The 17,450-nt window shown below is 50.2% G+C and overlaps 1 protein-coding gene across 1 annotated transcript in view; it reads left to right on the forward strand.

Annotated features, from left to right (window-relative positions):
• The window catches only part of c2cd3 (C2 domain containing 3 centriole elongation regulator), a 30,286-nt gene that overhangs the window by 593 nt on the left and 12,243 nt on the right, over window positions 1-17,450 (forward strand). Inside the window, exons 2-24 of the mRNA XM_035384334.1 lie at window positions 334-603; window positions 717-874; window positions 1,245-1,459; window positions 2,400-2,608; window positions 3,050-3,185; window positions 3,403-3,555; window positions 3,970-4,111; window positions 4,573-4,703; window positions 5,230-5,436; window positions 5,590-5,702; window positions 5,821-5,939; window positions 6,555-6,686; window positions 7,237-7,797; window positions 8,474-8,640; window positions 9,294-9,537; window positions 9,904-10,087; window positions 10,510-10,693; window positions 10,933-11,105; window positions 11,792-11,927; window positions 12,791-13,065; window positions 13,748-13,828; window positions 14,023-14,637; window positions 17,045-17,386. Of these exons, the coding sequence (XP_035240225.1) occupies window positions 334-603; window positions 717-874; window positions 1,245-1,459; window positions 2,400-2,608; window positions 3,050-3,185; window positions 3,403-3,555; window positions 3,970-4,111; window positions 4,573-4,703; window positions 5,230-5,436; window positions 5,590-5,702; window positions 5,821-5,939; window positions 6,555-6,686; window positions 7,237-7,797; window positions 8,474-8,640; window positions 9,294-9,537; window positions 9,904-10,087; window positions 10,510-10,693; window positions 10,933-11,105; window positions 11,792-11,927; window positions 12,791-13,065; window positions 13,748-13,828; window positions 14,023-14,637; window positions 17,045-17,386 (4,947 nt within the window). The remainder of the gene's footprint in view (window positions 1-333; window positions 604-716; window positions 875-1,244; window positions 1,460-2,399; window positions 2,609-3,049; window positions 3,186-3,402; window positions 3,556-3,969; window positions 4,112-4,572; window positions 4,704-5,229; window positions 5,437-5,589; window positions 5,703-5,820; window positions 5,940-6,554; window positions 6,687-7,236; window positions 7,798-8,473; window positions 8,641-9,293; window positions 9,538-9,903; window positions 10,088-10,509; window positions 10,694-10,932; window positions 11,106-11,791; window positions 11,928-12,790; window positions 13,066-13,747; window positions 13,829-14,022; window positions 14,638-17,044; window positions 17,387-17,450) is intronic.

Genomic DNA, 17,450 nt, shown 5'->3' on the forward strand with positions numbered 1-17,450 from the left:
AACTTACTAGCAACCTAGCCTTTAACGCAAGCAAGCATTTGTTTGTTAGCTGACTTCTGTTACATTGAAAATATCATAGATTTCCCCCCTGGAAAACACACGTTAAAGTTAATGTTAACGTTAACGTTAATTATGCAATCCTGCGAAGACCACTAAACTGACATCATATTTAACTACCTCTAACATATGGCTAGTTACCGTGCATTTAACTTTATTAATACTGCTTGTTACGGTTAACCGCTGACTATCTTCTAATAGTCACAAGAAATACTGCAATACAGGGTAGAGGACAATGGTATTAATCGGATGACTAACTCACGAATCGTGTTTCAGTCCCCAGTGACATTTCGCCGTCTACGAGTCTGCCTCCTCTGGTGGAAGGGCAGGTGCGATGCTTTCTCAGAGTGACAGTTGGCAAGGTTCTGTGGACCATTCCCAAACCACCGGCGGCGCCTCTGGTCAGGCTGCGATGGTGGGGAGAGTCGTCCAGCGGAACCCATTTCCGTCCACGGGACGGGTCTTCCGCGGACCAGAGAGGAGTCAAGACAACGGCCCGATTTGCCATCCGCTGCGGACCGAAGCAGTTCACCTCTTACCTGACAGGTAATTTTGTCACGTGCAGTTTTTTCCATCCTTATACCGACAGATTCGCGTAGAATCGTAGTGATAAGGTCAAATCGAGATTTTTGTTTTGTGTTCATCTGGCCTTTTTACAGATATGGGGGTTTTGGTGTTGGACGTTTTGACAAACCCAGACCATTTGCCATTTGGTCGAGTCCAGGTTACTGGAATTGCCCGACTCTCTCTGTCCCACTCTATTAGTGGATTCTTCACATTGGTGTCCCCAACCTCTGAAAAGCTGGGAGAGTTACAGGTATGATTGAAATACATATTTGTAACACAAAACAGGAAAATAAGATGTCACTACTGTTTCTCCCACGCAGTTATGCAGGTCTAGCTGCTTTGGTCATTGCTTTTGCTGCATATTTTCCATATTGTCTTCATATCCATGTCCATTTGGCATGCATTAATATATTCCCCCAATTAAAAGTAATAATAATAATAATTACAACGTTCAGCTTCTGGGTTCCCTCCAACTTGTACGTTTACGGTGGGTAACCTCTGTCCACCGGGTCACACAAACGCAATCTTAGTTTAAAGTCTGTAAAGGATGAGATATGCCAGATATGAAAGAACGTAATCTTTCTGCAGTCCTGAGGTGGAATGTTGCCCTCCTGCCCCAGGTCTCTCTCACCCTGGAGCCCCTGATGGAAACGTACGACAGCTGCAGTTCGGTTCACACCGCGGACGCCAGCGCGGACACAGCGATGCCCACGCAGGGCCCCCTGTCCAGCGCCGCCGCGCGCAAGGACGTGCTGGTGGTGCCGTCTCTGTCCCGCCCGCTGACCGCCCACAGCGGGCGAGACTCGGCGGCCAGCAGCACCGCCAACACACCCAGGTACGGCGGGGTCTCACGCGCGGTTTCACCGTTTATCAGCCTGTCCGGCGCACCGCCGTTTTAGTGTTTCGTGTCGCCGCTTGGCTATCTGCTTTTTATAAGGCTGGATTTGAATTGCCCTGCGGGGAATAATAAAGTGAAATTGCGGTGAATTGTGTCGTGTCGCTCACCTCGTAGCGGGGGCGACCTCCAGCCGCGTCCCAGAGGAGCTGTAGCTTAGAGCGCTTTCGAGGCTCTCTGTGTGCTGGAAGTGCTTCAGTTATATGCAAGGCTTTGGAAAAATATCAGCGCACAGCCAGTACTTAGGAATGGTGTCCCTCTCTTGGTGATCATTGTGTGGTGTTTACGGTTTAACTTAATTAGTGACAGCAGAAGGTGTTTTAGTAATATATGTAGCAAATAGCAAAAAATTGCAAACCTGGCCTTCTTCTGTCAGGAAATGTTGTATGTGTATGTGTTCCTGTTTGCGCTTCTGAGCATGCCATGCAAATTAGAGAAAGAGTGTTTGGGTTTTTTTTATTGCAGCCCCTTTTTTCACCCTGGTTTGGAATGCCCGTGTACTACTGATTTGGGAGAGCTGTCTTCCAAAGCATGAGCTGATACGTGCCACTTACCACACCACAGCTCACAAGTCAGGCTCACACAGAGATGTGTTGCAGTAAGACACTTCCTGTGCAGCTAACTAGTGGACTTGCAGGTGTCCAGTCGACCACAGGAGGTCGCTAGATAGCAATGAGATGCAAATCTCTGCCCACTGATACTTCTCTAACCCTAACATGCATCACACAGCAGAGCTATCCGGCCCGTCTGCACTGACACAATTTGGCTAAAGCTACTAAAGCAAGAACAGAGCCTTATCCGGATTAGCCACCCAGGAGCCCCTAGAGAGCATATTATTAACTGCTCTCTCTGATTGATACCATGTGGCTAACATTTTCAGAGGGAAAGATCACTTGTACTTCCAAGAGACAAGTAACGGCCAGGAGGGGCCCAGTTCTGCAGCCCTGAGGACCGTGGCCTTCACAGGCAATGGGCACCCTTCAGTCTCTCAGTATGAAGATGATGAACTGAGGAACAGAGCTCAGGTGTCAAAGCAAGAGTCCGCCAACATCCTGGCTGACGGTCAGACCTCCAAGGACATCCTTTCAGGTTTGGCCCTATTGTTCATGGCGATAATGGATTGTATTTATACAACACTATACTGTTGCTTAAACAGATAATATTAGTGGTAATTAAAACTTGATGTAACAGGAGTAGTTGTTTTACACAGTTTATATATAGCATATTCATGGAGAAGTGATACTTCATGAACTTCATAATGGGTGGAACTACAATGCATTATCAATCTTGTGTAAACCAATCAAAAGAAGTTGTTTGCCATAATAACACACTACGATGAGCACAATTAAGTCACCGATAATGCATGTTCACTCCACCCAATCTGGGGTTCATAAATCAATAGTCTATAGACCCTGAACAGGTTACAGGGCAGAGAAGCACCAAGCAAATTATGCTAAGGAAAAGAGTTTCTTTTCATGCATGTGATTTCTGAAAAATATGTTCCTGAAGGAGTCTTCCCTTTTTCCTCAGTTCTCTTAGACCGCGGTAGCAAGCTCAGGAATGCTATGGTGGTTTCGGCTCTGAAGTCCAACCTGGATTCTGACCTGGCTCTGAAGGACATCCCGTTACCTGTGTCAAGAGACAACATCGCCACACTGCCATCGCTGTGTGTACACCGTCAACCCTAACACCTCTCAGTGTTCTTACTCTGCAGGCTTTCATGGTCTCCAGCTCGCCAGTTACTGTCATTGAGCAATGTTTGTTATCGTTAAAAATCAATGCCTGCATTTGCTTACTCAGCCAGGCGATTAATAATGAATCAGTGGATTAATTAATCCCTACCAAAGATGTACCTCTTAATGTTGTGCCTCTTGTCCCTGCAGGCTGCCCAGGCCCTCATCCGGGAGGTTGCTGGAGAATCTCCTTCACAGTGAGCCCAGTGTCTTCCCCACCCGCGGTCTGCGCTCCCCGGAGCCCCCGGACACGGACTGCTTCCCCGACACGGAGAACAGGGCGGTGGAGCTGCTCCTGGGCAGGTGAGCCGCTCCACGTTTTTTAAAAACCTCTGCGCTTGAAGTGAAAATGTTTGGATTTTCTTTCAGAATTTAATTGGTAATTTGTCCACATTTTTGACGTTTAAAGAAGAGGTCTTATAGCAAGGCATATGAGCACTTTTAACCGGTACCGAACATGCTCGGCCTGAAGATATTTAACGATTGTAATGTAGAAGATTAGTTTGAAGTTAGCGTTTCAGTTGAGCCCAGGTTAGCGTTTCAGGTTGAGCCCAGGTTAGCGTTTCAAGTTGAGCCCAGGTTAGCGTTTCAAGTTGAGCCCAGGTTAGCGTTTCAAGTTGAGCCCAGGTTAGCGTTTCAAGTTGAGCCCAGGTTAGCGTTTCAGTTGTTATGTTAAAGTGATAATCCGTTCGTATGTTCGGTGCTTGTAATTTTCAGCGTGGATGGGTCGACCTTATGGGACCGGGACAGTTCCCCACTGGAGTTCCTCTCTGGGGGCAGCAGTGTTTTGGGGGACAGTGAGCTGAACGACCCGCTGTATGACGAGAGCCTGCTGGAGACCCTCTTCTACCCATCAGCCGTGAGCACTCCCACACACGTCCCATAATACCCTTTTACAGCATTACATTACATTACAGCCATTTAGCAGACGCTGTTATCTTACACGTCTTTTTTCACATAGCATTTACGTCCATTTATACTACCGCATATGTACTGAAGCAATGCTGGTTAGTAGCTTGCTTAAGGGTACATCGGCAGTGTCCAGCCCGGGAATTGAACCTGTGACCTTTAGGTTACAAGACCAGCTCCTTACCCATTATAGCCTGAGCAGGCTGCTCATTCACCAACAATCCAGACTAAATAGTATCCAGATTTTCATAATAAAACTTGAAGTGTAAAGTTGATAGTCTGCATGCTCCTGATTCAATACTAACATGGCTTATTGGTTTATGTAGACGTCGAGCTTAAAGAGTTGGCGCACGTTTTCAAATAGTTTAGGATCTGCTAAAAGAAATTGGCTTATCTGTTTTGATTTTTTAGAAGTCTGATGGCAACGTGAGTGAGTGCACCGCTGATGAAGATGATGGTCTGCCCATGAAGAAGAAACAGAAGAAGAGGCAGAGTGCAGGAAAAAATGAGAAAGAGGAGGAAACAAGATGTTCTGGCATGAGGTAAGTTGTCCTTAAGCATTTTGTCTTACCTTACTGCTTGCTTTTTGGGGGTTCAGGCCTGGTTTCTGTTACTCCGTAAAGTGTCTGTGACCGTTCTCTGTAATAAATAAATAAAATTGATTAGATTTTTTTTTTTTTAAGATAAAAAAATTAAAGCCGCAGATGAAAAAATATCATGAGCCTTTGTGTCAGCCACCTAGCAGACTAGGTCAACTGTGTCGAGTAGCCTCTTTTAACTTGCGTGAACTTAGTACGTTTTACTAAAATACTGACTAAGAAGTAAAACAGCCGTTCCTTTTCAGTACCTTCAAAGTCCTATATGCAGTTATTGTTAATAGAATGCTGGAGAAATACTTAATTTTAAGTCCAGGTCAGAAGTGGGCAAGCCCACGCCAAGTCACAAGTCATGCAAATCATGCCTGGAGTTGAGCTGAACTGCACTTCCTGAACTCGAGCACTATGACGCTGGTCCGAGACACGGAAGCGTTTGTCATACGTGCGCCGGTTTCGCTTTGCTTGTGATCAGGCTGAGCTCACAGGACCCCAGGCAGAATCCAGAGGAGGGCGGTGCACTACCGGACCCGAGCTCGGACCTCATCGCTGAACTGCGCCGAACGCATCTGGCCAGGGTGCTCATCCGCTCCCTTGCGGTCCCCGCTGACAGCGCCCCCGCCACGCCTCACAAGACCCCCGGCAGGGGCAAACCACCGCGCCCCCACCCCCCCAGGAGATGGTACGGTCCACACCGCTCTCTGTATATTCCTTCGCCGTAGGTTATTCTGTTTACCGCCTTAACAGCTTTTCCTAACGTCCAGCCTAGCTACTAGACATTTCTAATGAAAAAACGTCTCTGCTGTCCTGCTGTTTTTTTCCCTCTCTTCCTCAGCTCATACTTTGTGGAGTATTTATTTCCTGTGGCGCCTTCTAGACGTGATGCCAAACAGGGAGCCATGGCAACGGAAGTGACTCGAGTTGCCTCCTGTAAAGTTGCAGGAGGAGGTAGGCCTTTGCTCATCCTGTCACATGCATACAATTAACTAATTTATTAATTTTTATTTTTTATTTTTTAAAAAGGTTAGCCCACGCATACGTTAATTTTTGCTCTTTTTCATTGCAGTGGTGAAGTTCCAGCAGCAGACTGTGTTCCCAGTTCAGTTTAGCGAGGCCACTGTCAAACACTGGTGGGGCACAGATCTCACCTTCAAGATCTACTCCAGAGAACGGTTCCAGAAGAAAGTAAGCAGGGTGGGGGTTGTGTGTAAATAAACACAGTTCATCTGATCTAAAAAGTGCGGTTCTGAAACCAAAAATAAGCCATTTTCAAAACTCATGTGTATGTACAGTCCAGAGTGACCTGAGTGGCCTTTATAAAAAATCTATGGGGAGGAAGTAAAATGTAAAGTGCGCCTCACAAACCTCTGAGTGGTTATCCACTGTCCCAGTTTGACCTCTGAGTGGTTATCCACTGTCCCAGTTTGACCTCTGAGTGGTTATCCTCTGTCCCCGTTTGACCTCTGAGTGGTTATCCACTGTCCCAGTTTGACCTCTGAGTGGTTATCCACTGTCCCCGTTTGACCTCTGAGTGGTTATCCACTGTCCCAGTTTGACCTCTGAGTGGTTATCCTCTGTCCCTGTTTGACCTCTGAGTGGTTATCCACTGTCCCCGTTTGACCTCTGAGTGGTTATCCTCTGTCCCTGTTTGACCTCTGAGTGGTTATCCACTGTCCCAGTTTGACCTCTGAGTGGTTATCCTCTGTCCCCGTTTGACCTCTGAGTGGTTATCCTCTGTGCTGAGTGGTTATCCTCTGTCCCAGTTTGACCTCTGAGCGGTTATCCTCTGTCCTGTTCCAGCCTGTACCCTTCGGCAGAGCTGTCTTGCCCCTGCGCTCCCTCCTGAGCAGCGAGCAGCTGAAGCAGGCCAAGGCCCTGCCTGTCCTGGGCCTGGAGGGGGCCACAGAGGGACAGGAAGTGGGGAAACTCAAGGTGAGGTTCAGGGGCACCTGTGTGGAGCAGTGTTAGCCCTGTATAATCCTGCTGACATTTCTGCTGTTTCCTACTGAATTGTCCCTGACCTGAACTGCACTGGGTTTATATACCCAATGCGTATATAGATATATAATCAGGGCTTGACACTTTTTGGCTTACCAGCCACTGTGGCTAGTGGTTTTCCAAATTCACTAACCGCTCAGCATTTTCAAATTGACTTAATTGTTTCAGATGCATTTTGTATACTACAATGATTTTTTAATTGAAAATGCTACCGGAAGGTGACCTGCCAAAATGGCTGGTAAGAGTGATGGAGTTACACATCAAGCCTTGTATATAATGTATAAAACGTATCAATACCATGTATAAAAATCCAAATAATTCCAGTGTGTGAATTTTGGGATCTGAATCTGTGTAATTTCAAATAAAAAGGGGCTATTCCAGCAGGCCTTTTTGCAGTCTCCAGCAGCTCTTGGCGTGACTGAATGTCATGAGCTGTGTGCTGCTTCAGCATTCATCTGAGGAAGCCGTTCTCCTCCCTTTAAAGGTGTCTGTGGAGCTGGGGGCCGTCAGCAAAGATTTCTCACCGGCCAAAGTGAAAGGCAGCGATCAGGGCTGTGCTGAGCCCTCGAACACGGCCCCTAACCCCCCGAGGAAGGCCACGCCCACTGATGACATCATCAGCACCCCGCCGCAGAGGTTGGACAGGGACCGGGACAGGGACATGGAAGAGACCCCTTCCGTACCTACGGGAGGAATGGAGAGGGAGGGAGGGGCCCCCGTTTCTGGAGTTTGGGGTGTCCAGGACAGTCAGGTGGTGAGGCACCCTGTCCCCGCCCATACGCCTGTACCCCTGAGCTCTCCAGTCAGAACGCAGCATCATCATCATCATCATCCTCATCCTCATCCTCATCAGCAGCAGCAGCAGGCTGAGGGGGAGGGAGGGGTTCTGCTGCACGCCTTGCTCCTGGTGCCTGATGGGAAGGATTTTAACTGCAGCCCCACGCCCCCTAACGTCTACCTCAACTGCAAGATGTTCGGCTCCGACGAGACCACGAGATCAGCGGTCTGCTGGGGCCAAACCGATCCCGTGTTTAACTTCACCCAGGTAACAGAGCCAAGGGGCCACATCTCAGTAGCCAGCACTGAATGTCTGGCTGTCAGCGTTAAGTCTGTAACCGTAAAATTGAGTAATTTCAGTCCACTCTGGATATGTGACAACAACCTGAGAGAGAGAGATATTAGTCATTCGTTCTGCCAGCTCTGTATCTCAGTGAGAGATGGGTTTAATGTGTGTGTGTGTGTGTTCTGCAGGTTTAATGTGTGTCTGTATGTGTGTGTGTGTGTGTGTGTGTGTGTGTTCTGCCGGTTTAATGTGTGTGTGTGTGTGTTCTGTAGGTTTAATGTGTGTGTGTGTGTTCTGTAGGTTTAATGTGTGTGTGTGTGTGTGTGTTCTGTAGGTTTAATGTGTGTGTGTGTGTGTGTGTTCTGTAGGTTTAATGTGTGTGTGTGTGTGTGTTCTGTAGGTTTAATGTGTGTGTGTGTGTGTTCTGTAGGTTTAATGTGTGTGTGTGTGTGTGTTCTGTAGGTTTAATGTGTGTGTGTGTGTTCTGTAGGTTTAATGTGTGTGTGTGTGTGTGTGTTCTGTAGGTTTAATGTGTGTGTGTGTGTGTGTTCTGTAGGTTTAATGTGTGTGTGTGTGTGTTCTGTAGGTTTAATGTGTGTGTGTGCGTGTTCTGTAGGTTTAACGTGTGTGTGTGTGTGTGTGTGTGTGTGTTATGCAGGTGACTCCGGTCGTCCTGTCCCCCAGACTGCTGGAGAGGATGAGGAACAACGTGATGGTGATTGAGGTGTGGCAGAAGGGCGGTTCGGGGCAGAAGGGCAGTTCGGGGCAGGACCGGCTCCTCGGCCTGGTCAAAATGCCCCTGCAGCAGTTCTACATGTCCTTCAGGTGAGGGTGCCGCTGCGGTCCTGCAGCAGGGCCAGGTATCACGAACACGTGGGCGCTGGTTAGCAGGTGGCTCTGACTCCCGGCTGCTGGCTGGGACACCCCTATTGTACTCCTGACTGAAGCACCTCTCTGCTGTATTGTTTTATTCGTAAAAATTAGAACTGCATCTGGACAGCATTAGTAGAAATCTAGACGCCGCACGAGCATGAAAACATTAGCCCTGCTGGACAAGAAGTTAATCAAAAAGGAGGAAAAAAAGTGATCTAGTGATCTTCCACTCCAATCCCAACAGAGCATCTAATTCAACAGCTAGAGATCTCGTTGAATCAGGTGTGCCAAATTAGAACAGGGTTGTGCAGCCCTGTTGTTAACTAAACAAGTATAATGTAAAATGCCTTCATTCACACTCAGTAATGGTTCGGGCAACAGTATTCTCTACCCTGGTCCAGGAGGTGGCGATGTTGCTCATATTCCAATGTAAGGTGCATTTACAGCGTCTCAGGTCTGACTTCAAAAGACTGCATTTGAAGAACACTTCAGTCTTTGAAGAAGTAATCATAAGAGCCTTCAGAAACCTGGCAGCAGTTGTTATTTTAAGTACCTGGGGGATTAAAATAGTTTGTTTTCCTTCTTCCCCTGCGTCTCTTTTCCAGAGACCCGAGGATCTCCCGGCTGCTGCTGCAGGTGCAGTTCCCCGTGGTGGCGGTGGACAGCTACATGCCTGTGGTCGACGTGTTTTCGGGCAGCGCCCGGGGCAACCTTCGGGTCCTGCTGGCCATGGGGCTGGCGGAGCAAATTGCGTCCTTGCAGCGAATGAGGGACGAAGACCTTGGCTCAGTGCCCCGCCCTCCACGGCCAGTCCACTCCCTGGATCAGAGGCAGCACATAGAGCCGAAGGTTAATCACGCTCAGAACACGTAGCAGGTTTATACAGGGCCAGGCATGCCTACTGTGCTACACCAGATATAGTGAAATGTGGTACTTGTGCTCACAACAGGACTAAATAGATCAATGCTCGTTAACGGTGTGCTGTAATACAGAGTATCAAGCCTGCATGAAACAGGTGATATTTCTAATTACGATATTATAGACACTCCCAGTTCGAGACCTCAGTTCCTCAGCGTTTTTCCTTGTGATGTCACAATCAGAAGAAGCACAGTGCTCAGTGGGGTTATCTGTACGTGGCCCTCACTGCGCCCTCTGCTGGAGGTGTCGGGGTGTGACGCGGGTGACGGTAAAGCTGTGTGGCCCCCCCTCCCCCAGGTGAACGTGCAGCAGGAGGAGACGACGCTGGAGCACGTGTTCGAGGTGACGGTGGAGAGGGTGAAGGGTCTGGCGCCGCTGCAGTCCACCGTGTGGGGGGAGGCCGACTGCTATGTGCAATACTCCTTTCCCACGCAGGAGGAGGACCCCGCCGGAGCCCTGGACTCGCACACCATAGAGAGCAGTAGGCCATTCCCCCATTACTCTGCTTCCTTATCGCTGCTTCATCTTCCATTTCCCAGAAACCCCTTTCAAAGGGTGTCATCTGGAGAGAGGAGACAAGTGCTATGCTGAGAAATGCAGTTAGCCAAGTACAGGCCTCTGTGTTGTAATTTACAAATATAAAATACTTCCATCAGTAATCGGGCTGAGAGGGCATGTAGATGAAAGAAATGGGTAGTGTGTGCACTTAGTAAGTAAATTACCACCCCTTGACTTAAGCTGGTCGAAGTTGCTTTGCTGAACATCTCTCTAAGCTCATCAGAAGTTCAGTCAGGGTCGGAGTTGCATAAATCACTTGTTCTGAGCTGCGTGGCGGATAGCATGGTGAGCGGGGTGGGCGGGGCCAGGGGTTCGAGGTGCTCTCTGACTCCCCTCCTCCCGCAGGCGTGTGCCTGAGGCCGTTCCGCACGGGCACGGTGCTGTGCGTGCCCGACCCGGTTTTCGGGCACAGCGAGAGCCACGCCCTGCTGGCCCCCGCGGGCGTCCCGGTGCAGAGGCTGCTGCTCAGCTCCTGCTCCAGCCAGGGCCCCACGGCCCGTGGGGGCATCCCCTTCCAGGTGTGGTGCAGGTGAGCGCGCAGGTCTTCACTCAACCAGCAGGTGGCAGTAGAGAACCAGATACAGAGCAGTATGCTGGCCTGTTTTTCATTCTTTTTCTTTTCATTCAAGGGACACAGGCAACTCTGTGTGGTTCCAGTGAGTGTTGAGCTAGCAAAGCAGTGGTTTTTTTGTTATTAAACTGCATAAATTTATTTGGTATTAAGAGAAAGACATAAGTAATCGTTTGGTGTTTGATGAACTCTGGCAGGTATTACTACCCCAATGTCAGAGACCAGCTGGTGGCCAAAGGGCTGCTTCCTCTGTCCAAACTGTGCGCCATGGTGACCATGCAGACTCACGAACCGACCGGGCCCCAGGTGTTCTCCCTCCCCCTCCTGCCCCAGGCCCAGAGCACTGCAGAGCACCACCCTCAGCCTTCAGGTATTTCTTTATCCCCCCCCCCTCTCCCCCTTTCTCTCTCTCCCTCACTCTCTCTCTCTCTCCCTCTCCCCCACTCTCTCTCTCCTCCTCTCTCTATCTCTCTATCCCCCACTCTCTCTCCTCCTCTCTCTCTCTCTCTCTCCTTCTCTCTCTCGATCTCTCTGTCTCCCACTCTCTCTCCTCCTCTCTTTCCCCCTACCTCCTCTCTATCTCTCTCCTCCTCTCTCTCTCTCCCTCTCTCTCTCTCTCTCTCTCTCTCTCCCTCTCTCCCTTTCCCCTCTCTGTCTCTCTCCCTTTGTCTCTCACTCTCTCACTCTCTCTCTCTTCCTCCCTCCTTTGCAATTCAAACGCATATGATTACCTTTATCGTGTGAAACTCACTGGGCGTTGTATCGCTAAAGCACGCAAGTAATGAAAGCAATACACTTCCAAATAGGGCAAGAGCAAAACAAACAGAAGACATGACAAACTGAAAAAGAAAAATCAAACAGTTCTTAGTCTTTTTTCAGTTTTTCATCTCTCAGACACACACACACACACACACACACAGACAGGCAGGCACACATCCCCAGTTGTTAAGGCTGTCTTGTCACAGCACACATGGAAGCTTTTTTTGCTTCGCTTGTAACGCTATGGTTATTATGTAACTGGACGCGTCTGGTTTCTGTCTCCCTGTTCCCTCCCAGGACTGCTGGATGTGTGTGTTCGTTACAAGCCTCGGCCAATGAGAGCCCACGGTTTGAAAGATGGGGCTGTGGCCTCCCGTGTCATAGCCCTGGCAGTTCAGATACACAGAGCAGCAGGCCTGCAGGCAGCAGCACGGTACGCCCCCCCCCCCCCATTCCCCCATACCCCCACCATACTCCCATACCCCCCCAGCAAGTTTAAATACACCTCAGCAGTGCCCTTGTAATATTTGTACAGTAAAGCCGGTAAAACACCATGCCTACGGACGCTGTACAGTCTGCCGAGGACGGGGGGGTGTTAGGGTTGGGGGGTGGGGATCTCGTCGACCTGTCCCTGTCCCAACACCCTGCGGACCGAGCAGCCGCACTGCGCCAGCGGTCACCTCCTCGCCTGCACCTGTTCCCCATTCTTTGCTCACGGCATTTCTGTCGGGGAGCGGGGGGGGGGGGGAGGAGAGCGCAAATTAGCAGAGTGTCTCCCGGTTGTTTTACTGCCCGGTTCTGCTGGTTAGGAGAGTCGCTGACTCCTCAGATCACAGCGGTAGGGTACGAACCGCGGAGACGGCTTCTCCAGTTAGCAGCGGCTAACGACAACTCTGCGCTTCTTGGCCACGGGTAAAGGAAAGTTTGCCAGACCGGTAAAATGTGATAAGGTGCACTGGTAACGACGCAGCGAGCAGGGCGTGTCGCTACGTGTGTAATTATAACGCTACGTGTGCGCTCTGAAAGCTCTACGGAGACACCAGCCACTTTTGTCTATTTCCGCCCCCCGCCCCAAAGGGCCAGTGTGGGTGCAGGTTTTTTGTTTTAGCTCAGCAGTTGGACACCTGATTCTACCTGTCATTGTCTTGATTGACGAGCGCGATCGGTTAATTAGTTGAATAAGGCCTCATAGTGCTGGGCTAGAGCGAGAACCTGCACCCACGCCGGCTCTTTCCGGATAATGATTGGACGCCCCTGATGTGCTGCATGCTGATTGGCTACGCCTCTCCCCCTCAGGGCGGCGGCTGGGCGGGACGAGGCGCTCCGTTACTACGCCGACGTGGGGGTGAACGCCTACGTGAGCGCGCGCCTGTCCTTCCTCCCGGAGAGGGAGAGGAGGAGCACCCGCGTGGTGGCCCGCTCCTTCTGCCCCGAGTTCGACCACCACACGGAGTACCCCTGCAGCCTGCTGGTGCAGAGCCCGACCGGGGAGGCCCGCAGCCTGGCCGAGCTGCTGGACGCCGCCCGCGCCGTCTTCACCCTGTGCCACCGGGACAGCCGGAGGGCCGAGGGTACTGCCCGCGCCCGCCCGCACCCGCCCAAACCTGCCTGCACCCGCCCTCACCCACTCGCACCCACCAAAATACCTGCACATCGCTTTAACCCAGGGCTGTCACACTCTGTGTCACACACAGGCCTGGAGCGCCGCAGTGTCTGCTGGTCTTTGCAGTTTCCTTTCACTCAGCAGCCAGTTAACGCCTTCAGAACAAGCTGCCGTGGACTCTTCAGCCAATCAGAGACTTAAATGAGTCACTTGTCCTATAACGCTCTGAGAGGCAGCAGACGCTGCGGCCCTCCAGGACTGGAGTCTGGATCCCCTGCTTCGAGGCGGAAGAAGCAGATTATTGACAGTTTAAACAGAAGCATTCTTTTTTCATATGAATGCATGTTTTGGTGTGCAGGTCACTGAACTGATCTCATTCATGTATTGTAGTTACTTCGTAGTGTTGTTGATATTCTAGGAAATGTATCACGTTTATCACTGAGTACAGGCATACACATTACTGATCCACACCCGGTATAATGTACTAGTGATGCAACTCCCAGTGTGGAGACTTACGATGCGCAAAATGGATAAACGAAATCCAGACGGCACACAGACACTTCAAAAGACTGACACACCGCCCTGTCCAGCCCGTCTCCCCTGGTCAAACAGCTGGCCCGCATCTTCTGTGTCTGTCTTTGATGTTGCAGGCACGGATTTCCCAGCATCAAAGGACACTGTACTGGGCACCGTCACAGTACAGCTGGGAGACCTCATTCATAGGAGAACAGGTATGAGGAGCAGTGAGCTTGCATTTTAAAACGTTCAATTCAGTACCTACTTTAGCAGGTCTTACAGCTGTGTATTAAATGTGTAGGAATGTCTGTTGTTAGAGACTTTTTACAAAAGTAAAACTGGTCCTGAAATGCAGCAGGTGTGTCGCAGTGTTTGTCTTAGCATTTGTTGCCGGGTTTTTGTGTTGAAGGGATCTCCGGCTGGTTCCCCGTCTGTCTGCCCCAGGACCCGGGGTCCCCCGGGGCCCCCCCCGTCCTGGCGGGGGGGCTGGAGGTTTCGGTGAGCTTCGCGCACCACGCGGACAGAGAGAGGGTGATCAGCGCCGCCCGCGGGCTGGGCTGGGAGGCGGGCGAGCCAGAGGAGGAGGACGAGGAGGAGGAGGAGCAGGGGGGCGGGGGGACGGTCACGCTCTCGGTGGCCACGCCCAGGCTGTGGCTGCCCCTGCACTGCCTGCTGTTGCCGGGACACGGGGCTCTGGAGCGCTCCACCTACTGCTACCTGCGCTACCGTCTGTACGAGGAGCCGGCCTACTGCTCGCCCCTGCGCCACCCCCGCGCCGGTGGGGACGGGGGGGGCGGGGGCGTGGCCACGGCGGCGTTCGGCGGCGGCGGGCGGGCGGTGGAGCTCAGGCGCACCCTCCCGCTGCGCTGGTACCTGCGCGAGGAGCGGCTGGAGGTCCAGGTGTGGGTGGCCTTCGGGAAGGAGAGGAGGGCCCGGCCGCACAACACCGACCGGCTGGTGGGCTCCGCCTACGTGGACCTGGCCGCCCTGGCCCGGAGGACCGGGAGCAGGCTGACCGTCAGCGGTGGGTGGGCCCTCAGACGCGTTATTATACAGCGCGTTATTATACAGCGCGTTAGTAACAGCGCGTTATTATACAGTGCGTTATTATACAGCGCGTTATTATACAGCGCGTTATTATACAGCGCCTTATTATACAGCGCGTTATTACACAGCGCGTTATTATACAGCGCGTTATTATACAGCGCGTTATTACACAGCGCGTTATTATACAGCGCGTTATTATACAGCGCGTTATTATACAGTGTGTTATTATACAGCGCGTTATTATACAGCGCCTTATTATACAGCGCGTTATTACACAGCGCGTTATTATACAGCGCGTTATTATACAGCGCCTTATTATACAGCACGTTATTATACAGCGCGTTATTACACAGCGCGTTATTATACAGCGCGTTATTATACAGCGCCTTATTATACAGCACGTTATTATACAGCGCGTTATTATACAGCGCGTTATTACACAGCGCGTTATTATACAGCGCGTTATTATACAGCGCGTTATTATACAGCGCGTTATTATACAGCGCCTTATTATACAGCGCGTTATTATACAGCGCGTTATTATACAGCGCCTTATTATACAGCGCGTTATTATACAGCGCGTTATACAGCGCGTTATTATACAGCGCGTTATTATACAGCGCGTTATTATACAGCGTGTTATTATACAGCGCCTTATTATACAGTGCGTTATTATACAGCGCGTTATTATACAGTGCGTTATTATACAGCGCGTTATTATACAGCGCCTTATTATACAGTGCGTTAGTAACAGCACGTTATTATACAGCGCGTTATTATACAGCGCGTTATTATACAGCGCCTTATTATACAGCGCGTTATTATACAGCGCGTTATTATACAGCGCATTAGTAACAGCGCGTTATTATACAGTGCGTTATTATACAGCGCGTTATTATACAGCGCCTTATTATACAGTGCGTTATTATACAGCGCGTTATTATACAGCGCCTTATTATACAGCACGTTATTATACAGCGCGTTAGTAACAGCGCGTTATTATACAGCGCGTTATTATACAGCGCGTTATTATACAGCGCCTTATTATACAGTGCGTTATTATACAGCGCGTTATTATACAGCGCCTTATTATACAGCACGTTATTATACAGCGCGTTATTATACAGCGCGTTATTACACAGCGCGTTATTATACAGCGCGTTATTATACAGCGCGTTATTATACAGCACGTTATTATACAGCGCCTTATTATACAGCGCGTTATTATACAGCGCGTTATTATACAGCGCCTTATTATACAGCGCGTTATTATACAGCGCGTTATACAGCGCGTTATTATACAGCGCGTTATTATACAGCGCGTTATTATACAGCGTGTTATTATACAGCGCCTTATTATACAGCGCGTTATTATACAGCGCGTTATTATACAGCGCCTTATTATACAGTGCGTTAGTAACAGCACGTTATTATACAGCGCGTTATTATACAGCGCGTTATTATACAGCGCGTTATTATACAGCGCGTTATTATACAGCGCGTTAGTAACAGCGCGTTATTATACAGCGCGTTATTATACAGCGCGTTATTATACAGCGCGTTATTACACAGCGCGTTATTATACAGCGCCTTATTATACAGCGCGTTATTATACAGCGCGTTATTACACAGCGCGTTATTACACAGCGCCTTATTATACAGCGCGTTATTATACAGCGCGTTATTACACAGCGCCTTATTACACAGCGCCTTATTATACAGCGCGTTATTATACAGCGCGTTATTATACAGTGCGTTATTATACAGCGCCTTATTATACAGCGCCTTATTATACAGCGCGTTATTATACAGCACGTTATTATACAGTGCGTTATTATACAGCGCCTTATTATACAGCGCCTTATTATACAGCGCGTTATTATACAGCGCGTTATTATACAGCGCGTTATTATACAGCGCGTTATTACACAGCGCGTTAGTAACAGCCTGCATCCTGGGAGAGGGACTTCTTCTGTTAGCTGTTTTAAAACGGTTCAGAACAGGAGTTGTTTCTAAGGGCTCAGGTGGCTAGGCTTTGGACACTGGGTGTTTACTTGTAATATCAGTGTGAATGTTTGGCACTTTGTAATCTAACTGCTGTTTTTTGATGCTCCATTTGCTATTTGATGGGACTCAGGCCATCATTTAGAGAAACTTTGTGAAAAATCCTTCTCATGAGAATGGTGTGTGTGTGTGTGTGTGTGTGTGTGTGTGTGTGTGTGCGTGTGCGTGTGCGTGTGCGTGTGCGTGTGCGTGTGCGTGTGCGTGTGTGTGTGTACGTATGTGTGTGCGTGTGTGTGCGTGCGTGTGTGTGTGTGTACGTGTGTGTGTGCGTGTGTGTGCGTGCGTGTGTGTGCATGTACGTGTGTGCGCGGGCGTTGCAGGTGTGTACCCCATTTTCAGACGCTCGGCTCCTGACCTGGAGGGTGCGGCCCTGCGCGTGCACATCACCATGACTCCCGCGCGGGACACGCCCCTCCCCGAGCAGCCCCGCCTCTCCAGCGACGGCGAGGACGAGCCCGGGAGACAGGGGGCGCTCTGCTCTGCCGAGGAAGAGGAGGAGGAGGAGGAGGAGGAAGGGCCCGCTCCCACGGTCACAGCCGCCTCCCGCCAATCCGGCGCCCGCAGCCGACGCCCCGAGGTCCCCGCCCCTCGGGACGCCGACGCGGACGACACGTTCGCCGTGACCGTGACGGTCGACCGGGCCATGCACCTGAGCCTGAGAGGTGAGCGCGAGGTTCACGGCGACACACACACCTGCACAAACACAAAAGAAACGGTTTAAATAAT

The sequence above is a fragment of the Anguilla anguilla genome, chromosome 12 (assembly GCF_013347855.1).
Source record: "Anguilla anguilla isolate fAngAng1 chromosome 12, fAngAng1.pri, whole genome shotgun sequence".
Lineage (NCBI taxonomy): Eukaryota > Metazoa > Chordata > Actinopteri > Anguilliformes > Anguillidae > Anguilla > Anguilla anguilla.